This window comes from Prinia subflava, chromosome 8 (genome assembly GCF_021018805.1).
Source record: "Prinia subflava isolate CZ2003 ecotype Zambia chromosome 8, Cam_Psub_1.2, whole genome shotgun sequence".
In the NCBI taxonomy this organism is placed as follows: Eukaryota; Metazoa; Chordata; class Aves; order Passeriformes; family Cisticolidae; genus Prinia; species Prinia subflava.
The window spans coordinates 15,008,515-15,027,599 of record NC_086254.1 but is presented as its reverse complement, the minus strand read 5'-3'; the positions used below and the strand labels follow the sequence as shown (position 1 = coordinate 15,027,599).

Sequence of the window (19,085 nt, the reverse complement as noted above, 5' to 3'; positions counted from 1 at the left end):
ACAAGCAGAGGTGGTGTGTGCCAGCCCATTTTAAATAAAGCACAAGAACAAAAACCAAGTGAGTTTATTTCCCAGTGATTAATAATGTGAAACTGAGACAGAGACAGGATATTACAGCTTTATCTGATGTACAAAAACAACCTTCACCTGCCGTAAAACCGAGGTGGAAGCACACCACCCACCACAGATTAAAATAATTCAACAGAGGCAGCGTCTTTTGATGATTCACACCATCCCACTTTATTAAATCCACATGATTTGTACATGGTGAGGCTGAGCTGGTGCCGTGACCGGCGGGGCAGCACTGGAAGGGGCTGGGACAAGGTCAGGATCGTCCCTGGAGGTGTCCAAGGCCAGGCTGGAGGGGCCTGGAGCACCCAGGGACAGTGGGAGCTGTCCCTGATGGGTTTTAGGGTCCCTTCCACCCCCAAAACCATCCCAGGATCCCAAAGCTGAGGTGGTTCTGCCTCTGTGCACGGTGTGGGGCAGCATCTCAGCAGCACTTGAGGAGTTTTGGTGGAGAAGGGAACACAGGGTTGATGTAAAGGAGGGAAAAGTTGATCCCCATCTCCAAACTACCCCAGAGCACTGGGATGAGGGCAGGAGTCTCTCCCCAAGCCCTCATCAAAGTGCCACTCACAGCTCTGAGTGAACTCCATCGTTAATTTTTTATCTTATCCCACAAAATTCATTATCCCTCCTCCCAGGTTTTAATAAAACCTTCACTTCCTGGCCTGTCCCTATAATTGAGGTACTTGAGATAACGGGAATGGGGATTCCGTGGGAAAACTCATTAGAGAGCACAGAGCAATTAAAAGTGTAATTAAAATGTATTCAGATAATTACTACAGCCAGGATAGACATCTGGATCCCAATTTCGACTTCTTCATTTCAAATCATCTTGGGTTTTACTGGACAAGCAAGGAGATCACTTTTCATTATCACAGAGAAACCCTAATCAGGGGGGTTTATGTATCATTTATCATTATTCATCATTAATTAGTTCTTGGTGACACTGCTTCCATGTGCCACAGCTCCAGCAAAGGTGGGCAGGATTAAATTGGGAATTTAGATGAGAAAAAGACAATTAAATCCTCCCAAGATTCATGGCCTCAGAAGAGGCAATAAACCAGCATTGCACTGGTTCAGTGTTAGAGGAAAAGGGAATGTTTTTGTTTAAGCAAACCTGGCTTGCTTCTCTGTGGAATTTTATTTGTCACAACAAACCAAAACCCCCAGATCTTTGTGTTTCAGGTCACACAATCTGATTTTCCACCCTTGGAGATCCACGAGGCAGGAGGGGAAACCCCTGGGAACATTTCCTGCCTGGAACCCCCCGGTTTTATCAGGAGCAACGAGGCCACAAAGCAGGACAAGATCCCTTTCCAGGCTGGGTGTTTGGCTAAAAGAACCCACGTGGAAGCAGCAGCAGCTCTGCACAGCACTGGGGGGCTCTGGCAGCCCCCCAGGAGGGCACTGATGGGTGAGGATCAGGCAGATCCTGACCGAGGCCACGGGAAGCAGCAAAGGCTGAGAGCAGAAATATCTGGGAATACACGCACAGACTTTACAAAGAATGCCACGTTTTATACAAATCACCAGTGGTTATTTACAGCTGGCCCCAGGGCAGCCCTGGGCACTCCTCAGCTCTCCGCAGGCTCCGGCTCCGTCTTGAGCTTTTTGTTTCCCAGCACTTGCTCATCAAATAATTCTCTCTCTCTGGAAAGGAAAATATAGAGGTTTTTAAATTCAAACAGGGTGTTATTGTCCAGATTAGATCACCTGGACAAATTCAATTTGCAGTGTTGGAGTAGCTCAGCTGGGATGTTTTCCATGTTTTGTTCACCACAGGGGGAGGACACTGAGCTCTCCTGCCCTCCCCTCAAATCGTTTTTGTATCCAACAAGAGGAGTAAAAACCCTTGGAAAATCCTGAAAACAAATCTACCTTTTGCTCACAGGTGGTCCTTTAATGTACTTCTCTTCTGCCTTCTCATAATCGATGTCATCCACAGCAGCAATGGCACAGATGATGGCCTAGAAAAGCATCGAGTAATTAATAATAATAATCAATTAGCAAAACTGAATCGCAGCCAGGGATTTGAAACTGCCTCAGCTGAGCACGTTTTGAGAAAAGGGTTCCTCAATCACTTGGAAAACTTGGATGAAACTGCTCGTTGAGTGCCTGAAATTCTAAAATAAATAAAATGAAATTGTTCTGTATCATCCCTTGGGAGTATTTTTATCCTCTGATTTATCCTCATATTAAAATATTCTTCACGGTATTTTTGTTCCTACACGAGTTAAGGTTCTCCTGGGAAAATTCCTGGGAAGAACACAAGGTATCCAAAAAACAGCCAACACACACACAGGACCAAGAAAACCCTGACAAGTTGCCAAATTAACATAAAAACCCCAAAACAAAGCTCTGAAGCACTTCAGAAGTAATTAAAATACATCAGAAAACTACCAGCCTGCTTTTAAAAACAACAAACTACCTGAGGCTTCTCCTTTCTGTGCTTAAAAATCAGCATTTGAGTGACTCAGGGGCAAATATTTCTGCCTGGGAGTGATTCCATAGGAACCACGTCACACCAAAGGAATAAATAATAGGAATTAGTGTCATTTATCCCTCCCAGGCTCATTTTCCCCCCGTTTCACACTCCCTCACCTCAGGTAGAAGCACGTCTGAGATGAACCTGATGCCGTCCCCCAGGATCTGGTGCAGGTTCTTGGTGTCCATCTCCCTGTACACCTCCTTCAGGTACCCCACCACCAGGTCCAGCTGCTCCTCGTCCTCCAGGTAAGTCTCCACACAGGTCATGTAGCGGCTGGAACTCAGGAATTTCTTCAGCCAGCGCGATTCCTTCCCGCTTTTCAAGATGCCCAGGAGATGTTCCTCAGCCCCTTTGGTCTTCACGATGAACTCCACCAGCTTCTTGTTCTCCCTGTCCCTGGCAGCTCTGGTCCTGTCAGGGAGGAGCTTCCTGGGGGGTTTCTGTGGGGAGGTGTCTGAGGAGGATTCTCCAGCCCCTGCCTCCTCCGTGTTTGGGAATGCCATCTGCACCACACTCTGGTAGCCCTCTTTCCTCACTGGGTAGCCTGAGAGAAAAACCACAACAATTTCTGTGTAAATGTGTAAAGAGTATGACCAATCCTTGTGATCCAACCTCTCAGGGTCTTCATTCCCTGAGATTCTCCTCGGGGTTGCTGTTCCCAGAGGTAATAAGGTTTTTTGTCTTCTTTTTGCAATAAGTGTTTCACACTGAAGGTAGAGACAAGCTGAGTCCCCAGTGCACATTTCCAAGGTTGTTTATTCTTCATTATCTCAGTTCTTTCTCAGCTCTGCCAGGCCTCCCTGGCAGGGTACATTATCTTAATTCTTAATTCTTAATTCTTTCTTTGCTCTGCAAGGTGTCCCCAGCAGAGCAGGACACGCGGGGGACTGGGTGGATCAGAGATTCCTGGACCTTTTGTACCATTCCCCTGATCCAACCACTGTCCAAAATGAACTTTTTATTTACAGAATCACACCAATACTTACTACCTATGCTAACAGGTCGTTTCTACTCTAAACCAATCCCTAAAATCCAACTCAGCACAAAATGGGGGACGAGAGCAAGAACAAGGAGCACAGGGGCCACTCCCCAATTCCTCCATCTTGCCTCTTCAAGCCCATATACTGAGAATCCTGAATTCTACATTTACATTCTGTGATAAACTAATTATTTTGAATTATCTCAGCTTGTGATTCTTGGTACAATGTGGGCATTCACTGCCGTGGCAGGGATCAGAGGCAGTGCCCTCCTGGGCTCTGTGTGAGGCTCTGACCCCCTTGTGCAGACCCCAGACCCCCTGTCCGGTCTCCAAACCCTCCAGGGCGGCCACAGGAATGTTCTAGACTCTGACATTCATAGGCATATCAAAAGGAAATGAAGAATTTTAGTGCTGGGAGGAGTTTTTTCTTCCTTCCCTACCAAAGAGGTTAAAAAACCACCACCAAAATATTTATCTGCTTTTAAAAAAATAAAAATATTAGGGAGCTGACATGGACTTTACAACATAAGGAACCAGTCACAACTCCATTGTTCTCTGATTCCATGACCTGTCTCGAACCACCAGCGTTTATTTAATTTATTAACCCCTTAATTGCAATAATGAGTTGTAAATTTACCAGCCCCTCTCTGAGTTGGTGCCAAAGCCACTTTTGTGTAAATGCTGGAGCCACGTTCACCCAGCCAAGAGAAAAAATTCCCAAAGGGATGGATTCACTTACTGATATCAGCAGCAAAATACTCCAGGAAGGAGCCGGTGAAGGAATGGCAACCTAAAAACCCAAAGCAGGAGCAGGGGTCAGTTCCACCCAGCCCAGGGATCAAAGCTTGGGGTTCCCTTTCCCTGCTGGATCTCAGGATGAGATCCCAGAGAAGCTGGGAGTGCCCAAGGCAGGCTGGAGCAGCCTGGGGCAGTGGAAGGGGGGACTGGATGGGGTTTAGGGTCCCTTCCCACCCAAACCATCCTGGGATTTGGGGGTTCCACGGTCCTTCCTTACCCACTCGGATCCGATAGTCCAGGATCAGCTGCAGGCACCACTCGATTTCCTTGGAATAGTTCTCCTTAGCTCGTTCCTGCAAAACAAGGAGGATTTTCTGTCCTCAATCCTGCAGCTCTGCAACACTTTCAGCCCAGGACACCAAGCAGGGGACAGAAATGGCCCGTGACAGTAAAACAGCTCCTGCCAGAACTGTCACAGGGATGAGAGTGGCTTGGAGGGGGTCAAGCCCCACATTCCCCCTCAGGGCCATTTATATCCTGAATTTCCCACTGTATTTGCCCAACCCCACATCTCTGGGATACTCACAATGAGCTCCTGCTTCTCCTCACAATCAAGTGCTTCAGGCTCTTCAGAGACACTGAGAAACTTTTTAAAGAAACACAGTCAGAGAGAGGTGCAACTCATCTCCCTGTTTATTTATACAGCTCCCTGAAAATCCCTTTCCCCATTAAGGAAAATCCCATTAAGGAGCACAAATTTTAATGTTTTTTGCTTCCACAGCAAGTTAAAAGTCTGGAATTTTCCAACAAATGAGAAATACCTGGTTAAGAGAAAAGTTAAAGGCAGCCCATTGTTTCCTGAAAGTTTGAGCAGCACAAGGAGAACGTTGGCTGCATTCCAGGGATTTTTTTTTGTTTTGGTTTGGTTTTGTTTTCGATTCCTCAGCCCTTCCCAAGGACAGGGAGTTGCCTCAACCTGCAGCATGACAAAGCACCTGCAACCCTCACCTGCCCCAGCCCGTCCCTCCCACATCAGCCTGGACAGGGCTGTCCTCACCCCGCACCGGGAAACGGGCACAGGACACGGAATAACAGAGCCTGGGAATTCAGAAAATCCACATTTACCCTTTTTTCTTCTCATTTGTGGTGCCATCTATGAAAAGCACACAGGCCCTCCGGTGCTTCCTCTTCACTGCTTTCACCTGGAGAGAGGAGAAAGCCTTAAAAATCCTAATCCTGATAAAGCAGGGATATTTTTCCTTGGATATCACCCACTACAACCCACAATTTTTTCCTATTGCTGCAACTTTCCTTTATTACACAAATACGAAAAATTCAAGTGGAAGCAGAGACCAGTTAACAAAGGAGCATTTTTAGTGCACAAAGAGCCTCCCCTTTCTTTTGCAAATTGGGAACAAAGTGTTGCTCATGACAAAAGGATTGGGAAGATCCTGTGCTCTGGACAAACAGGTGTGAATTCACCACAGTTTGAGGGCTTTTAGCACCAATTTACTGCCATTAGTTTTGAAATGTTTCTACTGGAAGGTTTTCAACATTTCCACCAAGGGCAAAAGTCACTCCAGAAGTGGGAATTGCTCCTTATCAGCGAGATAAGAGGAGGCAGGAGCTGCTCTTACCACCGCGGGCCAGTACGGATACCGCCGCAGCTTGCACCACACCAGCATCCCCTCCTCGAAGGATTTGGGTTCTGGCACGAAAAAGAAAAGAAAAATTTCCTTAAAAACAATAAAACAAGGCAGATGCTGCCCCTCTCTTCTTCTGCTCCAGGAGTTTCTCTTCAGTGCTTTTACAGTGAGCCCAAAACGCAGCACAGGGAGTTCTGAACAGGGATTTTCATTTCATTCTGCAGCAAAATGCCCGATGGACACAAGAAATGCATTTTATCCAAGCTGGATTCCCCCTGGATTGCTCACAGAGGGAAGAGCCCCAGCCCTGTGCTGCTGTCTCACCTCGATGGGACAGGACACTGGGGAAGTTTTCCTCCTCTTCATCGGCCAGAGGGGACAGAGGAGGAAGGCTCTCCGAGGAAACTCTCCTGGAAGATGTCCCAGAGGGCTCCAGCCCTGCCAACAGCACCAGGATCCAGGGGTTAGCACAGGAGCAGCTCCAGAGCGCCTGGGTGTGACCCAGAGGGGACCTGACACACCTGAGTGTGACCCAGAGGGGACACGGGGTCTGACACACCTGAGTGTGACCCAGAGGGCACCTGACACACCTGAGTGTGACCCAGAGGGCACCTGACACACCTGAGTGTGACCCAGAGGGGACACGGGGTCTGACACACCTGAGTGTGACCCAGAGGGTACCTGACACACCTGAGTGTGACCCAGAGGGCACCTGACACACCTGAGTGTGACCCAGAGGGGACACGGGGTCTGACACACCTGAGTGTGACCCAGAGGGTACCTGACACACCTGAGTGTGACCCAGAGGGCACCTGACACACCTGAGTGTGACCCAGAGGGGACACGGGGTCTGACACACCTGAGTGTGACCCAGAGGGGACCTGACACACCTGAGTGTGACCCAGAGGGGACATGGGGTCTGACACACCTGAGTGTCACCCCACAGGGGACCTGACACAGCTGAGTGTGACCCGACACACCTGAGTGTGACCCAGAGGGGACATGGGGTCTGACACACCTGAGTGTGACCCAGAGGGGACCTGCCACACCTGCACACACCTAATTAGGGAATCCTAATTCCCTGATCCTGTGGATAAAAGAGGGAAAGGGGAAGGAACGGTGCTGGTTTCAGGACCCTGCACCTGCTCAGTTAAAAACATTTAATCTCACCTTGTCAGAGAGCAGCAAGGGAAAACAAGTGTGAGCTCCCAAAACCCCAAACCCCAGCTTTCCATGGAAAACCCCAAGAATTCCAGACAACCCAACCACCACCCAAGCCTGCCCTGCACTGAAGGGATCAGCATTTCTGCTTGCCAGGAACAGAAACCAAAAGGAAATAAATCAGCAATTCAAGAGCCACTTCCCCAAAAGCAAAGCAACATTCCAGGGTGAGGAACAGCACCCAACACCCACACGGGATGAAGTTTCCCTTCCCCAGGGGATTTGCCCACCTTCATCTTCCTCAGAATCAGGGGCTTTGCTCCCAGCCTGCTGTGAGGGGTCTTGGTTTTCCTCCTCCTGAGGCTGAGGGAAGGCACCAGAAGGGCCAGGGGAGGATCCAGGGTGGTTCCTGCATTTCCTGTCTGTGCCAGAGGCCGCTCCTGCCCCATCCAGGTGTTTTCCACCCTGGGCCTCTCTCCTCCCATCCAGCTGCTTTGCCAGGCTCTCGCTCTCACTGCTGATGCTTCTCTCCAGCTCATCCGAGGCAGTTTCACAGGAAGAATCCAGGAATGTTCTCCCAGGCTGAGCTCCTGTCTTTCTGGAAGCTTCCACAGTGCCAGATTTAGGTGGAGACCCCTCCTCAGGAGCCTCCTGTGCTTGATCCTCAGGGGAATCATCCCTCAATCTTTTCCTTCCTTGCTGACTTCTCCCAGCCTTTGGCTTACAGGAGACTCCACTCTGGATTTTTTCTTGTCTGGGTAACGATTTTGGGTCTGGTTTTTGGCAGTTTTGGCTGTCAGGGGCTGGTGCCACACACGAGTCCCTGGCACCGCACCTGGCAGGGTTTGTGCCACTTCCAGGTGCTCTGGAAAGGTTTGTGCCACTTCCAGGTGCTCTGGAAAGGTTTGTGCCACCCCCAGGTGCTCTGGAAGGGTTCGTGCCACCTCCAGGTGCTCTGGAAGGGTTCGTGCCACCTCCAGGTGCTCTGGAAGGGTTCGTGCCACCTCCAGGTGCTCTGGAAGGGTTCGTGCCACCTCCAGGTGCTCTGGAAAGGTTCGTGCCACCTCCAGGTGCTTTTCCACTCCCCTCAGGAGCCGCAGAACCCGCCCTGCTCACGGTTTTGGGGTCATCCTTCACCCCACAGTTCTTTTGGGGTTTTCCTTTCCTCTTGGCAGCCTCAGGTTCTGTTTTTTTAAAGCGAGAGCGCAAGAAGAAGCCGCGGGAGGGGGCGGATTCCTGCCGGGGAAATTCGGGATTTGCTCCCTCTGCAGGTGGAGTTTGACCGCCTGACTCAGTCTGGTGCAGAATATCCAAGGCGATTTTAAGGGAACAGCGATATCTCAGCTCCTCCACGGCCTCGCTCACGCTTTTCTTTTGCTCTGAGGAGGAAAAAATAGTCAATAAATGAAATTATCCTCGTTATTCTGTCATGAACAAAATGTATTGTTAAAGGGATAATAAGTGTTACTTGTAGTTTTTCTTTTAAGCTGCATTTTTTTACTACTTAAATCACCCATGATTCCCAAGGCAAAGGATGGAGACACACAAAAACCAAGCTGGAATTGCCTCCTTTTGAAATGAATATTTTATTTTTTTTTTACCACCCCAGGGAAGAGGAAAATGATAAATTTTAACCTATTCTCCAACTTTATGGAAAAGGGGAAAAGAAAATAAGTGAAATACACAAGTTTTATCCCCCCAGGCTGAGTTTCTGCAGCACATTTGGTGCTGAGTTTCTCTGGATACTGTTTCACCCCCAAAAGATACAAAGTAGCACATTTGGGGCTGAGTTTGTACAGGTATTTATCACCCTAAAAAGACACAAAGCAGCACATTTGGGGTGAGTTTGTACAGGTATTTTTCACCCTAAAAATACACAAAGCACCGCATTTGGGCTGAGTTTCTCTGGGTTTTTTTTCACCCCAAAAAGATACAAAGCACACTTGGGGCTGAGTTTGTACAGATATTTTTCACCCTAAAAATACACAAAGCAGCACATTTGGGGCTGAGTTTATATAGATATTTTTCACCCTCAAAATACACAAAGCAGCACACTTGGGGGTGAGTTTCCCTGGGTATTTTTCACCCTCAAAAGACACAAAGCAGCACATTTGGGGTTGATTTTGTACAGGTATTTTTCACCCTAAAAAGACACAAAGCAGCACATTTGGGCCCCTCCCTCCTCACCCAGGGTGGAGGCGATGGCCTTGATCCTCTCCTCCGTGAGGGGAACAGCGTTTGCAGAGCTCACACTGACCCTGGAACACAAAAAGGTGACTGGAACCAGCACCCTAAACATTCCCAGCACCACAAAACTGCCCTCAGACAGCAAAAAAACCCCCAAAACCCCAAACATTTCCTCCCCCAGCCTGTCCTTGTTAGGGTTAAACATCTAAACCTTCTGCAAATCCAGGATCCTGTTTGATCTTCAGATAAAAGGATTCCTTTCTTCCACTTGTTTTTTAACCTCTAAGAATGAAAATGTGTGAGAGGAACAGGGATACTCAACTGCCTCTCCAAGCCAAGGATTTCAGCTTTAAATCCCATCCTTTTCGTGGTGGCAACGGGACTGCTCCCAGCAACTTCAGGTTGGCACAAAACCTGCGTTAAAAATGAAAATCTTCATTTTAAATCCTTGACCAACAACAAAATGTTTACGTAAGGGCAGTGACAGTGCCTGGGAGCAGCCTTAGGATGGTGGAATGATAAAATCCCAGGATGGATTGGGTGGGAAGGGAATTCAAATCCCACCCCTGCCATGGCAGGGACTCCTCCCACTGTCCCAGGTTGCTCCAAGCCCTGTCCAGCCTGGCCTTGGGCACTGCCAGGGATGGGGCAGGCAGAGTTTCTTTGTGAAATCCATTCCAGGGCCTCTCCACCCTCACAGTGAGGCATTTTTTCCTAATATCCCACCCAACCCTGCCCTGTGGCAGTGGGAAGTTATTCCCCCCTGTCCCTCTCCATTTTCCCTGCTGGCATCTCCACAGCTCAAACGAGTTCAGACACGTTTCACCTCCACAAACATTTCCTCATTCCTGCTCACCTTGGCTGGCCACAAACGCCTCTTCCACTTGCAGAGAACAAACTCTTGGTCTGTCATGGTCGAGCTTCAGGTGGAAAAAGGCAATTCCCAGGTGTTCTGAGGGGGAAAAAATGGGAATCAAGGATTTACCCACCTTTGTCCACTGTGGTCTTTGTTTTGTGAAGGAAATACAGGATTTAATCACAGGATCAACGACTAGGTTGGATCCAAGATAATCAAGTCCATCCCAATCAAATGTATTACTACAGTTATTACTGGTTTACCTTCAGGATCACTGCACTGGTATCACCCTGCAGCATTCTCCAAAATTATATCTTAAATTTCATTTTTTTCTGTAGAAGCTGTGGCTGCCCATCCCTGGAAGTGCCCAAGGCCAGGTTGGACAAGGTTTGGAGCAACCTGGGATAGTGGAAGGGATGGAACTGGATGGGCTTTTAGGTCCTTCCAACCCAAACGATGCCAGGATTCAGTAATTCCATAATTCCAGGAGCACAAGTGGCTTTAACTGAGTGTCTTGAGTGAGGAAAACACTATCAGGAATTAAATAATGCAGCCCTGGGCCTGCCCAATCCACAGCTTCCTGCGAGCAAACCCTGAAAACAGGGAACTACACCCTAAAAATAACACGCCAGACAGACTTTTTACACGTAATTCGATCCCAATTGTTACACACGATTGGGAAACAGAAACCTGAGCAGAGCGGCCTAGGAGCCCTCAGGGGTTCCTCAAGGGCTTTTTGTAAAAAAAAAAGACATAGTAAAGATAAGATCTTCCTGTACTTACAGGGTCCGGGTGCTGGGACCGCCGGGGGCTCTGGGACCGCCGGGGGCTCCGGGACCGCCGGGGGCTCCGGGACCGCGGCCCTGCGGAGGATGAGGGGCCGTTAGTGGCTCCCGGAACGGCGGGGCCGGGGCGGGACCCCCGTGAGGCTCCGCGGGGACAGCGGGAACCGCCCGGGCCCGGAAAGCCGCGTGAGGGGAGGGACGGGACTGCCGAACCCCCGGGGCCGCCGTGAGGGGAGGGACGGGACTCTCCCCCAAACCGCCCTCGGTGTGGGGAGGAAAGGGACCCCCACAATCCCGCCCTCGGTGTGGGGAGGGAAGGGACCCCCACAATCCCGCCCTCGGTGTGGGGAGGAAAGGGCTCCCCACAATCCCGCCCTCGGTGTGGGGAGGAAAGGGCTCCCCACAATCCCGCCCTCGGTGTGGGGAGGGAAGGGACCCCCACAATCCCGCCCTCGGTGTGGGGAGGGAAGGGACCCCCACAATCCCGCCCTCGGTGTGGGGAGGGAAGGGCCCCCCACAATCCCGCCCTCGGTGTGGGGAGGGAAGGGCTCCCCACAATCCCGCACTCGGTGAGGGGAGGGAAGGGCTCCCCACAATCCCGCCCTCGGTGTGGGGAGGGAAGGGCTCCCCACAATCCCGCCCTCGGTGTGGGGAGGGAAGGGCTCCCCACAATCCCGCACTCGGTGTGGGAAGGGACCCCCACAATCCCGCACTCGGTGTGGGGAGGGAAGGGACCCCCACAATCCCGCACTCGCTGAGGGACGGGACAGAGCCCCCAAACCCGAAACAGTCGGGACCCCCCTCCAGAAGGGACGGGACCCCCAAATCCCCCTCAGCGAGGGAAGGAACCACGTCCCGGTGAGGGGAGGAACGGGACCCCTCAAATCCTCCCCTCACAGGGGACGTCCCCCCCAAACCTTCCCTGCTGAGGGGAGGGACGGGACCCTCCCCAAAACGCCTCGGTGAGGGGAGGGACGGGGCCCTCGCTTCGCCCGGTCAGAGGACGGACGGGACTCCCAAACACAACCCCGGTGGCGGTGATGGTCCCCAGCCCCTGGTGCCCGCCCCCAGCCCCCGTTTTGTTGCTGTTACCGTGTAACAGTGTCGGTAACGCTGTTACCGTGCGCGCTCCCGACAACACCGCCCCGCCGCGCGCGCCGCCGCCCTCCACATGAGGGTCTGCGCATGCGCCGCGCTCGCCGCCAGGCGCCGCTCCCCTGGACCAATCAGCGAGAGCCGCCTGGCGTCCCGCCCTCCCCGCCGCCGCCAAAACACGAGGCTCAGCCAATCAGAACGCACGCTGCCCTTTTAGCCACGCCCTTCTCGTCTTCCATTGGACGGTTGGGAGGAAGCCACGCCCTGTCCGGGAAGGGCGGGCGCAGGTGAGGCATGGCAACGGGGCGGGTGACGTCATTGCCGCGAAAGGTGACGTCATTTAATGGCTTGGGGTGGGCGGAGCTTAAAGCCCGCCCGGTGCCACTCCCGCCCTGGGCACCTTCCAGGGGCACCCCCGGGGCACCCCCGGCCCCCTGCAGGCTCCATCCCGGCTGGATCCAACCCAAAATCTTGGAATGGGATCCCCAGAGCAGCTGTGGCTGCCCCTAGATCCCTGCGAGTGTCCAAGGCCGGGCTGGACGGGGCTTGGAGCACCCTGGGACACGCTGGAAGGTGTCCCTGGGTGTTGGAGTCCAGGATATCCCTCTGGCCGCCCTGGAGGGTTTGAAGACTGGACAGGAGGGTTTGGAGACCAGACAGGGGGGTCTGGGGTCTGTACAGGGGTCTGGGATCTGTCCAGGGGGCTCAATCAGACCCACACAGATCCCAGGAGGACACTGACTCTGATCCCTGTCCATGGGAGTGAACACTCACATGCAGGAAGAATCACAAACCCTAAGAATTTAAAATAAGTAGTGGATGGTTTATTATAGAATATAAATATAGAAATTAGGATTCTTAGCATATGGGGCTGAAGAGACAAGAGGGAGGAATTAGGGAGTGGCCCCTGTGCTCCTTGTTCTTGCTCTCGTCCCCCATTGTGAAAAAGTCATATTGTATGTGTGGCTCTATGCAGATATTTACTATATGTAATATGCTAGGTCGAAAAGTTATACTATATTAACATTAGAATAATATAGTGAATGTAGTTTTTGTAATTAACAATAAGTTGTAGTACAATAGAAGATGTATATGTGTGTGATATTTTTTTTTGCTCAAGAGGAAAAATTCCTCAGCACAGAGATAACTTTCACAGGGGTCCCTAAACCTTCTAGTGAAGAAGAATTTATGGCCTCTTATCCACAGATCCTAACTTTCTCAAGGACGTATACTCTCATGCGTTCTTTTAATTAACAGAAAGCTTTTGTGACAAGAAACAACTGAAAATTACTTGTTTTACGTAAGATATGGATAGTCATAAACTGAAGGCTTAAAAAAGAAAACTTCTCTTTGTTCTGGGCCCTTCTCCTTCCTAGCCTTTGTCTGGAAGGGAGGGGGGACGGTAGTCCCAGGCTACCTTCTTTGCTCTTATTGTCTCATTATTTGTCCTGTCTCTGAAAACTTTTTTAACTTTTATTATTGTATTAATATTTTTGTAACCAATTTTTATTCTTTATTAAATATTCATAAATTTCAAAAAAAGCGAGTGATTGGCGTTTATCACACCCATCTTGTGCTGAGTTGGGTTTTAGAGATTGGTTTAGAGTAGAAATGACATGTTAGCATAGGTAGTAGACATTGGTAAAATTTTGTAAATAAAAAGTTCATTGTGGACAGTGGTTGGGTCAGGGGTACTGTACATAAGGGGATCTCTGATCCACCCCAGTCCCCCGCGTGTCCTGCTCTGCTGGGGACACCTTTCAAAGCTTGTTAAGAACTGAGAGATAATTAAGAATAAACAGCCTTGATAACACGAACTGCTGGACTCAACTTGTCGTCTCTACCTCTGGTGTGAAACACCCAGGGCAAAGAGAAGACTGAAAACCTGATTAACTCTGGGAACAGCAACCTTGGGGGAACCCTGAGCACCTTGGGGAACAACAACCCCAAGGAGAATCTCAGGGAATCAACAACCCTGAGACCTGGGGGTAGCAGGAGATGATCCTTAAATTCCCTTCCAACCCATCCCATGGCAAACTTTAGCCCCGGCATTCCAAGGAAAACAGCAAAGGCGGAGCCCATGCTCTGAGATTTGATGCTTTATTCGCTGTCTCTACTCGGTTATAAACACCCGGCTGTCACCACCACACTGAAGGACTCACTCAAACACACCCTGCAAAGAGCAACGGGCCCAAGGGCGCCTCCCTGGGCTGCTCCCAGGGGTGCGTTTTTTGCTCTTTAAATACGGATACCTGTGGAATAATAATAATAATAAGAGACAAACTGCCCTTCTGGTTTTGCTTGCAGGCCCCCTCCTTCCTCCCAGTGCCTTCTGTGGCTGGAGATTGTTTGTGTCAGTGATTTCTCAGCTGTAATTCCTGTTTTCCTGCAGGATTTGGAATCCTGCAACTTCCACTCAGCCTTTTCCCTGCTTGGAAGGCTCTGGGGGTGCCCAGCCTGGTCCTGCGAGAGGCTTTAATCAGCATTTCGTGTCAAAAGATAGAAAATAGTCTTTAAAACCTGGGTTAGGGAAGAACAAGATGGAATTCAGGTCCCGCCAGAGACACGACACAGGGTGGGAAGGACACGCCGAGGATGGGCTGGGCTCTGGAGCTGAGCACCCTGCAAGGCTCAGCCCTCAGGGTTAGAAACAGGAGAGGGGAAAACTGCCCCTCCTGCAAAAAAATGCAAAGAAAAAGGAGAATTCCCTCGTGCTGCAGAGTCCCACGGGATCAGCGGCTTCATTTCCCCCTGGGCCGCCTCTCTGGGCAGCTGCTTCCAACAAAAAGAGAAACTCAGGTTTAAAAAGTGCAGCTTTGGCCAAGCCATGATGTTTTTTCCCAATTAAAACTCCTCTTGAGCCCCCAATTTCTCTGCTGTCTTTGGCTCCCCAAACCCCACTGAGCTCCAGGGTGGATCCTGACTTGGAGCTGTTTTGATTTCTGCTCGTGCTGGAGATAAACTCCAAATCCTTTTTTCCTCTCCCTGCTCTGACCTCAACCTCCTCACCCTGCTCTGTCACCCTCAGATCTGTCACCACTGTGTCACCTTCGGCAAAAAATCCAATTTTGGGGTTTTTTCCCCCATTCCTGTCCCAGCTGCTCAATTCTACACCCCCATCCTGGAGGAATGAACCTCCTGTAGGAGTTTATTCTCCTCCAGGTGGGAATTTTATCCTGAACACACAGTTCCAAGCCCAAAATGTGGGGCTGGAGGTCAAGGTCACTGCCTTAGGGCTCAAACCTGGCAGGATCCCACCAGCTCTCCGTAATTCCCACATGGAATATGGCTTTTCTTGTCCAGTCACTTGCTTTGTATTAAAATCTGAAAATCCTTATCCTGTTCCCTGCCTTAAAAAAAATTCCTTTTCTAGAAGTTTGTCTGCTCATTTCATTAAAAAATAAAACTTAAAAAAGGTATAAACTCATTATCCTCCCTCAGGCAGCAGCAGTTACCCGGCAAAAATCTCACAATATTCAAGGATTGTGTAAATTCCTGTGTTAAAATTGTGCCAGTCCTGACCTGGAACGCCAAGGGGAGGCTGGACCAGTATTCCCAGTCCGTGACCACCAGCAGGGACCCACAGCAAGGCTGGAGGTGGGGAACACCCCAAAAACCCAACCAGGGGCTCGGCTGCAGCCTGGGAACCACAAGGGAAGCACTGGCACGGGCTGTTCTGCAGAGAGGATCCAAAATTTGGGGTCAAAGGCTCCTAAAACCCCTCCTAACACAGCAGCAGCCCCTCGGCCGGGCTGGTGGCACCGCGGGGGATGTCACAGCCATGGCAGCAAAATCCAAAAAAACCCAAATTTCAGGATTATTTATCCCCTTAAAGACATTTGCAGGGGGAGGAGGGAGGATTGCTCAGCTCTGCTGTTTGCCCCTCGTTTTTCGGGACCTTTCCGAGCCACCCAAACCGCTGCAGAGTGGGAGGACAAAGTCACCGCCCCGTCCCCTCGGCCGGGCGGGCACAGGGACAGGGACAGCGACCGGGGGGTGACAGGATGGGACACGAGGGCGTTCCGGAGCCCAGGCCACGGGCTCGGGGCTCTGCAGGCCGGGGCTCGGCGGTGTCACCGCTGTGGGGCCGTTAACTGTGACAGCCGGTGCCTGGCACGGCCACCGGGGCCACCGGGGACACGGCGGGGTGGTCACTCTGGAACCTGGGCACTGGGGACACTGGGGACATGGCGGGGTGGTCACTCTGGAACCTGGGCACTGGGGACACTGGGGACACAGCGGAGTGGTCACTCTGGAACCTGGGCACTGGGGACACACCGGGATGGTCACTCAGGGACACGGCGGGGTGGTCACTCTGGAACCTGGGCACTGGGGCCACTGGGGACACAGCAGGGTGATCACTCTGGAACCTGGCTGGGTGGTCACTCTGGAACTTGGTCACTGGGGCCACTGGGGACACGGCAGGGTGGTCACTCTGGAGCATGGTGGGGTGGTCACTCTGGAACACGGCCACTGGGGACACACTGGAGTGGTCACTTGGGGACTCGGCAGGGTGGTCACTCTGGAACTTGGCCACTGGGGCCACCGGGGCCATGGCAGGGTGGTCACTCTGGAACACAGCGGGGTGGCCACTCTGGAACACAGCCACAGGGGACATGGTGGGGTGGCCACTCTGGAACCTGTCGGGGTGGTCACTCTGGAGCACGGCAGGGTGGTCACTCGGGGCCACACCGGGGTGGTCACTCTGGACCCTGGCAGGGTGGTCACTTGGGGACACACCAGGGTGGTCACTCTGGAGCACGGCAGGGTGGTCACTTGGGGACACACCGGGGTGGTCACTCTGGACCCTGGCAGGGTGGTCACTCGGGGACACACCAGGGTGGTCACTCTGGAGCATGGCCGGGTGGTCACTCGGGGACACACCGGGGTGGTCACTCTGGGTCACACCGGGCTGGTCACTCTGGCGGCCGGGCCGGGCCGGGCCCCGCTGTCCCCCCTGGCCGCGGCCGCCGCGGGCGCAGTCGTGGTGGCCGTGGTTGCCCAAGCGTCCGGAGGCCACCACGGCTTTCATGGCAGCCTGGGATGGAGACAGAGGCAGAAAATTAGGGAATTTTTGAATATCCAGAGGGCATCACAGCCAAAATCCTGGCACCCAGGACACCCCAACAATCCCATCCCGAACCCTCCCGGAGCTCCGGGAGCCTCGGAATTCCCGGGGGGAATTCAGAGTGAATTCTCTGGGAATTCTCTGGGAATTCTCTGGGAATTCTCTGGGAATCTTTCTTGGGAATCCCCAACACCCTTGGGAGAGGAACCTTGCCCTAAAACCCATCCCCAAAATCCCCTGGCACTTTTCCTCGGGGTCCCAGGGGGTGTTTGGCAGAGTTCTGCCCTCCAAGGGCGCTCTGCAGGCGCTGTAGCCATGGATGGGGACATGGCTGTCCCCAAGTGTCCCCAGATGTCCCAAGTGTCCCCCTATGGAACCCCGGCCAGTGAAAATTTGGAATTTTCGGTGCTGGCAGGCACTGACCCCTCAGAAAACTCCGCACTGGAGCTTGGAGAAAGCTTCCAAAATTGAGAGATAAAATTGGGATTGTGGGTGTGGAGTTTGAATGGAAGTGTGGGACATCACAGGGGGAAAACTCAGAGTTTAAAGGTTTAAATCATATATAAAAATATATTAAAAAATATATAATATATATAAATATATTAATTTTTATATACTATAAGTAATATATATAAAGCAAGATGGTTTTAGGGTGGAGGTCATTCCCTCTTTTTCACCTTCTTCTCCGTGGGTTTGGTGGTGTTTTGTAATTGGGTAGAAAAATCCGCATTAAGGGCAACGGGTGTTTGGTTATTGGGTTAAAAATAAAAATAATTTAGGTGTTATTCCCTAATTGGACAATTTGTGCTTAAAAGGCCTTGCAGAGAAAGAGAGACAGGGCTCCATTTTTAATTTGTGAGCTGGAAGTGCTGTAGAACTCATGGCTTGTGAGACTGTAATACAGATAATAATTAAAAATATCTGCAATAACATCTCGAACATTTAATCCTGACTCTGGCCAAACAGAAAATACAGAAAATAAAATCAAGCTCCCCTGCTGACCTTCAGTTTCCTCCTGGCGTTGAACTCCTGCAGTTTTCTCTGGGTGCTGTCCATGTGAGCGAATTTCGCCGCCTTCCCGGTGACCCAGGGGTGCTCCAGGGCCTGCTGAACCGTCAGCCTCTTCTGCGGGTCCAAAACGATCAATTTTCTGACCTAAAAGCACCAAAAATCAGGGATTTTGTCATTTTGGGAAATCAGAGTAAAGTAGGAAAGGATTGTGGTAAATAGGGAATAATTGTTGCAATATATTGTGTAATATTTATTGCAATATAATGTGTAATGTATGATATATGATATATGGTATATGATATAAATTATATAAGATATAATGTACAATATACAATAATTCAATATAAAATATAAAATATAAAATATAAAATATAAAATATAAAATATAAAATATAATATATAACATATAATATGTTATATGTTATATATTATATGTTATATGTTATATGTTGTATGTTATATATATTATCTAATATATATAATATATAATATATAATATATAATATATAATATATAATATATAATATATAATTATGATATATGACATATGATATATGATATATTATATGTTATATGTTATATGTTATATATTGTATGGAATATAGAATATAGAATATAGAATATTATATTACATACTACATGTAACACATTCATGTTACATGTTACATGTTATGTGTTATATGTGTTATATGTTATGTGTTATATGTTATGTGTTAAATTAATAAATTGTAAACGCAATCATAAAAATTAGGAATAAAGTAAGAAAGAAGTAAAATCAATCATAAAATTGATCCTAAAATTAGGAATAAATCAAGGAAATTAAAGAAAGCAAGGGTGCATCATAATAAATAAATACATAAATAAATCATGAAAAATGAAATAATTAATGTGAATCTGTGAAAAAATAAATAAATTTAATGAAATGAATATATGTAGCAAATGCATGAAATAGAATCGTGAATTGCACTAAATCAGAACTAAAAGTATGTGGTTAATAAATAA

The 19,085-nt window shown here is 49.7% G+C and overlaps 2 protein-coding genes across 2 annotated transcripts in view; both read right to left on the bottom strand.

The window, feature by feature from the left end:
• Positions 1–49: 49 nt before the first annotated feature.
• On the bottom strand, positions 50–12,157 carry LOC134553474 (PWWP domain-containing DNA repair factor 3B-like). The gene is given in 16 exon segments (XM_063403174.1): positions 50–1,719; positions 1,948–2,036; positions 2,671–3,101; positions 4,276–4,326; positions 4,552–4,627; positions 4,861–4,889; positions 4,892–4,920; positions 5,400–5,476; positions 5,912–5,982; positions 6,245–6,358; positions 7,372–8,460; positions 9,269–9,339; positions 9,591–9,682; positions 10,125–10,220; positions 10,908–10,987; positions 12,002–12,157. Coding segments are annotated over 14 exon segments (2,352 nt in total). The 5' UTR covers positions 10,182–10,220; positions 10,908–10,987; positions 12,002–12,157; the 3' UTR covers positions 50–1,643.
• A 3,937-nt stretch (positions 12,158–16,094) lies between these two features.
• LOC134554288 (uncharacterized) overlaps positions 16,095–19,085 on the bottom strand; it is a 15,748-nt gene continuing 12,757 nt past the window's right edge. Inside the window, exons 9-10 of the mRNA XM_063404827.1 lie at positions 18,075–18,227; positions 16,095–17,042 (exon numbers count right to left, since the gene is read on the bottom strand). Coding sequence (XP_063260897.1) covers positions 16,095–17,042; positions 18,075–18,227 — 1,101 coding nt within the window. The remainder of the gene's footprint in view (positions 17,043–18,074; positions 18,228–19,085) is intronic.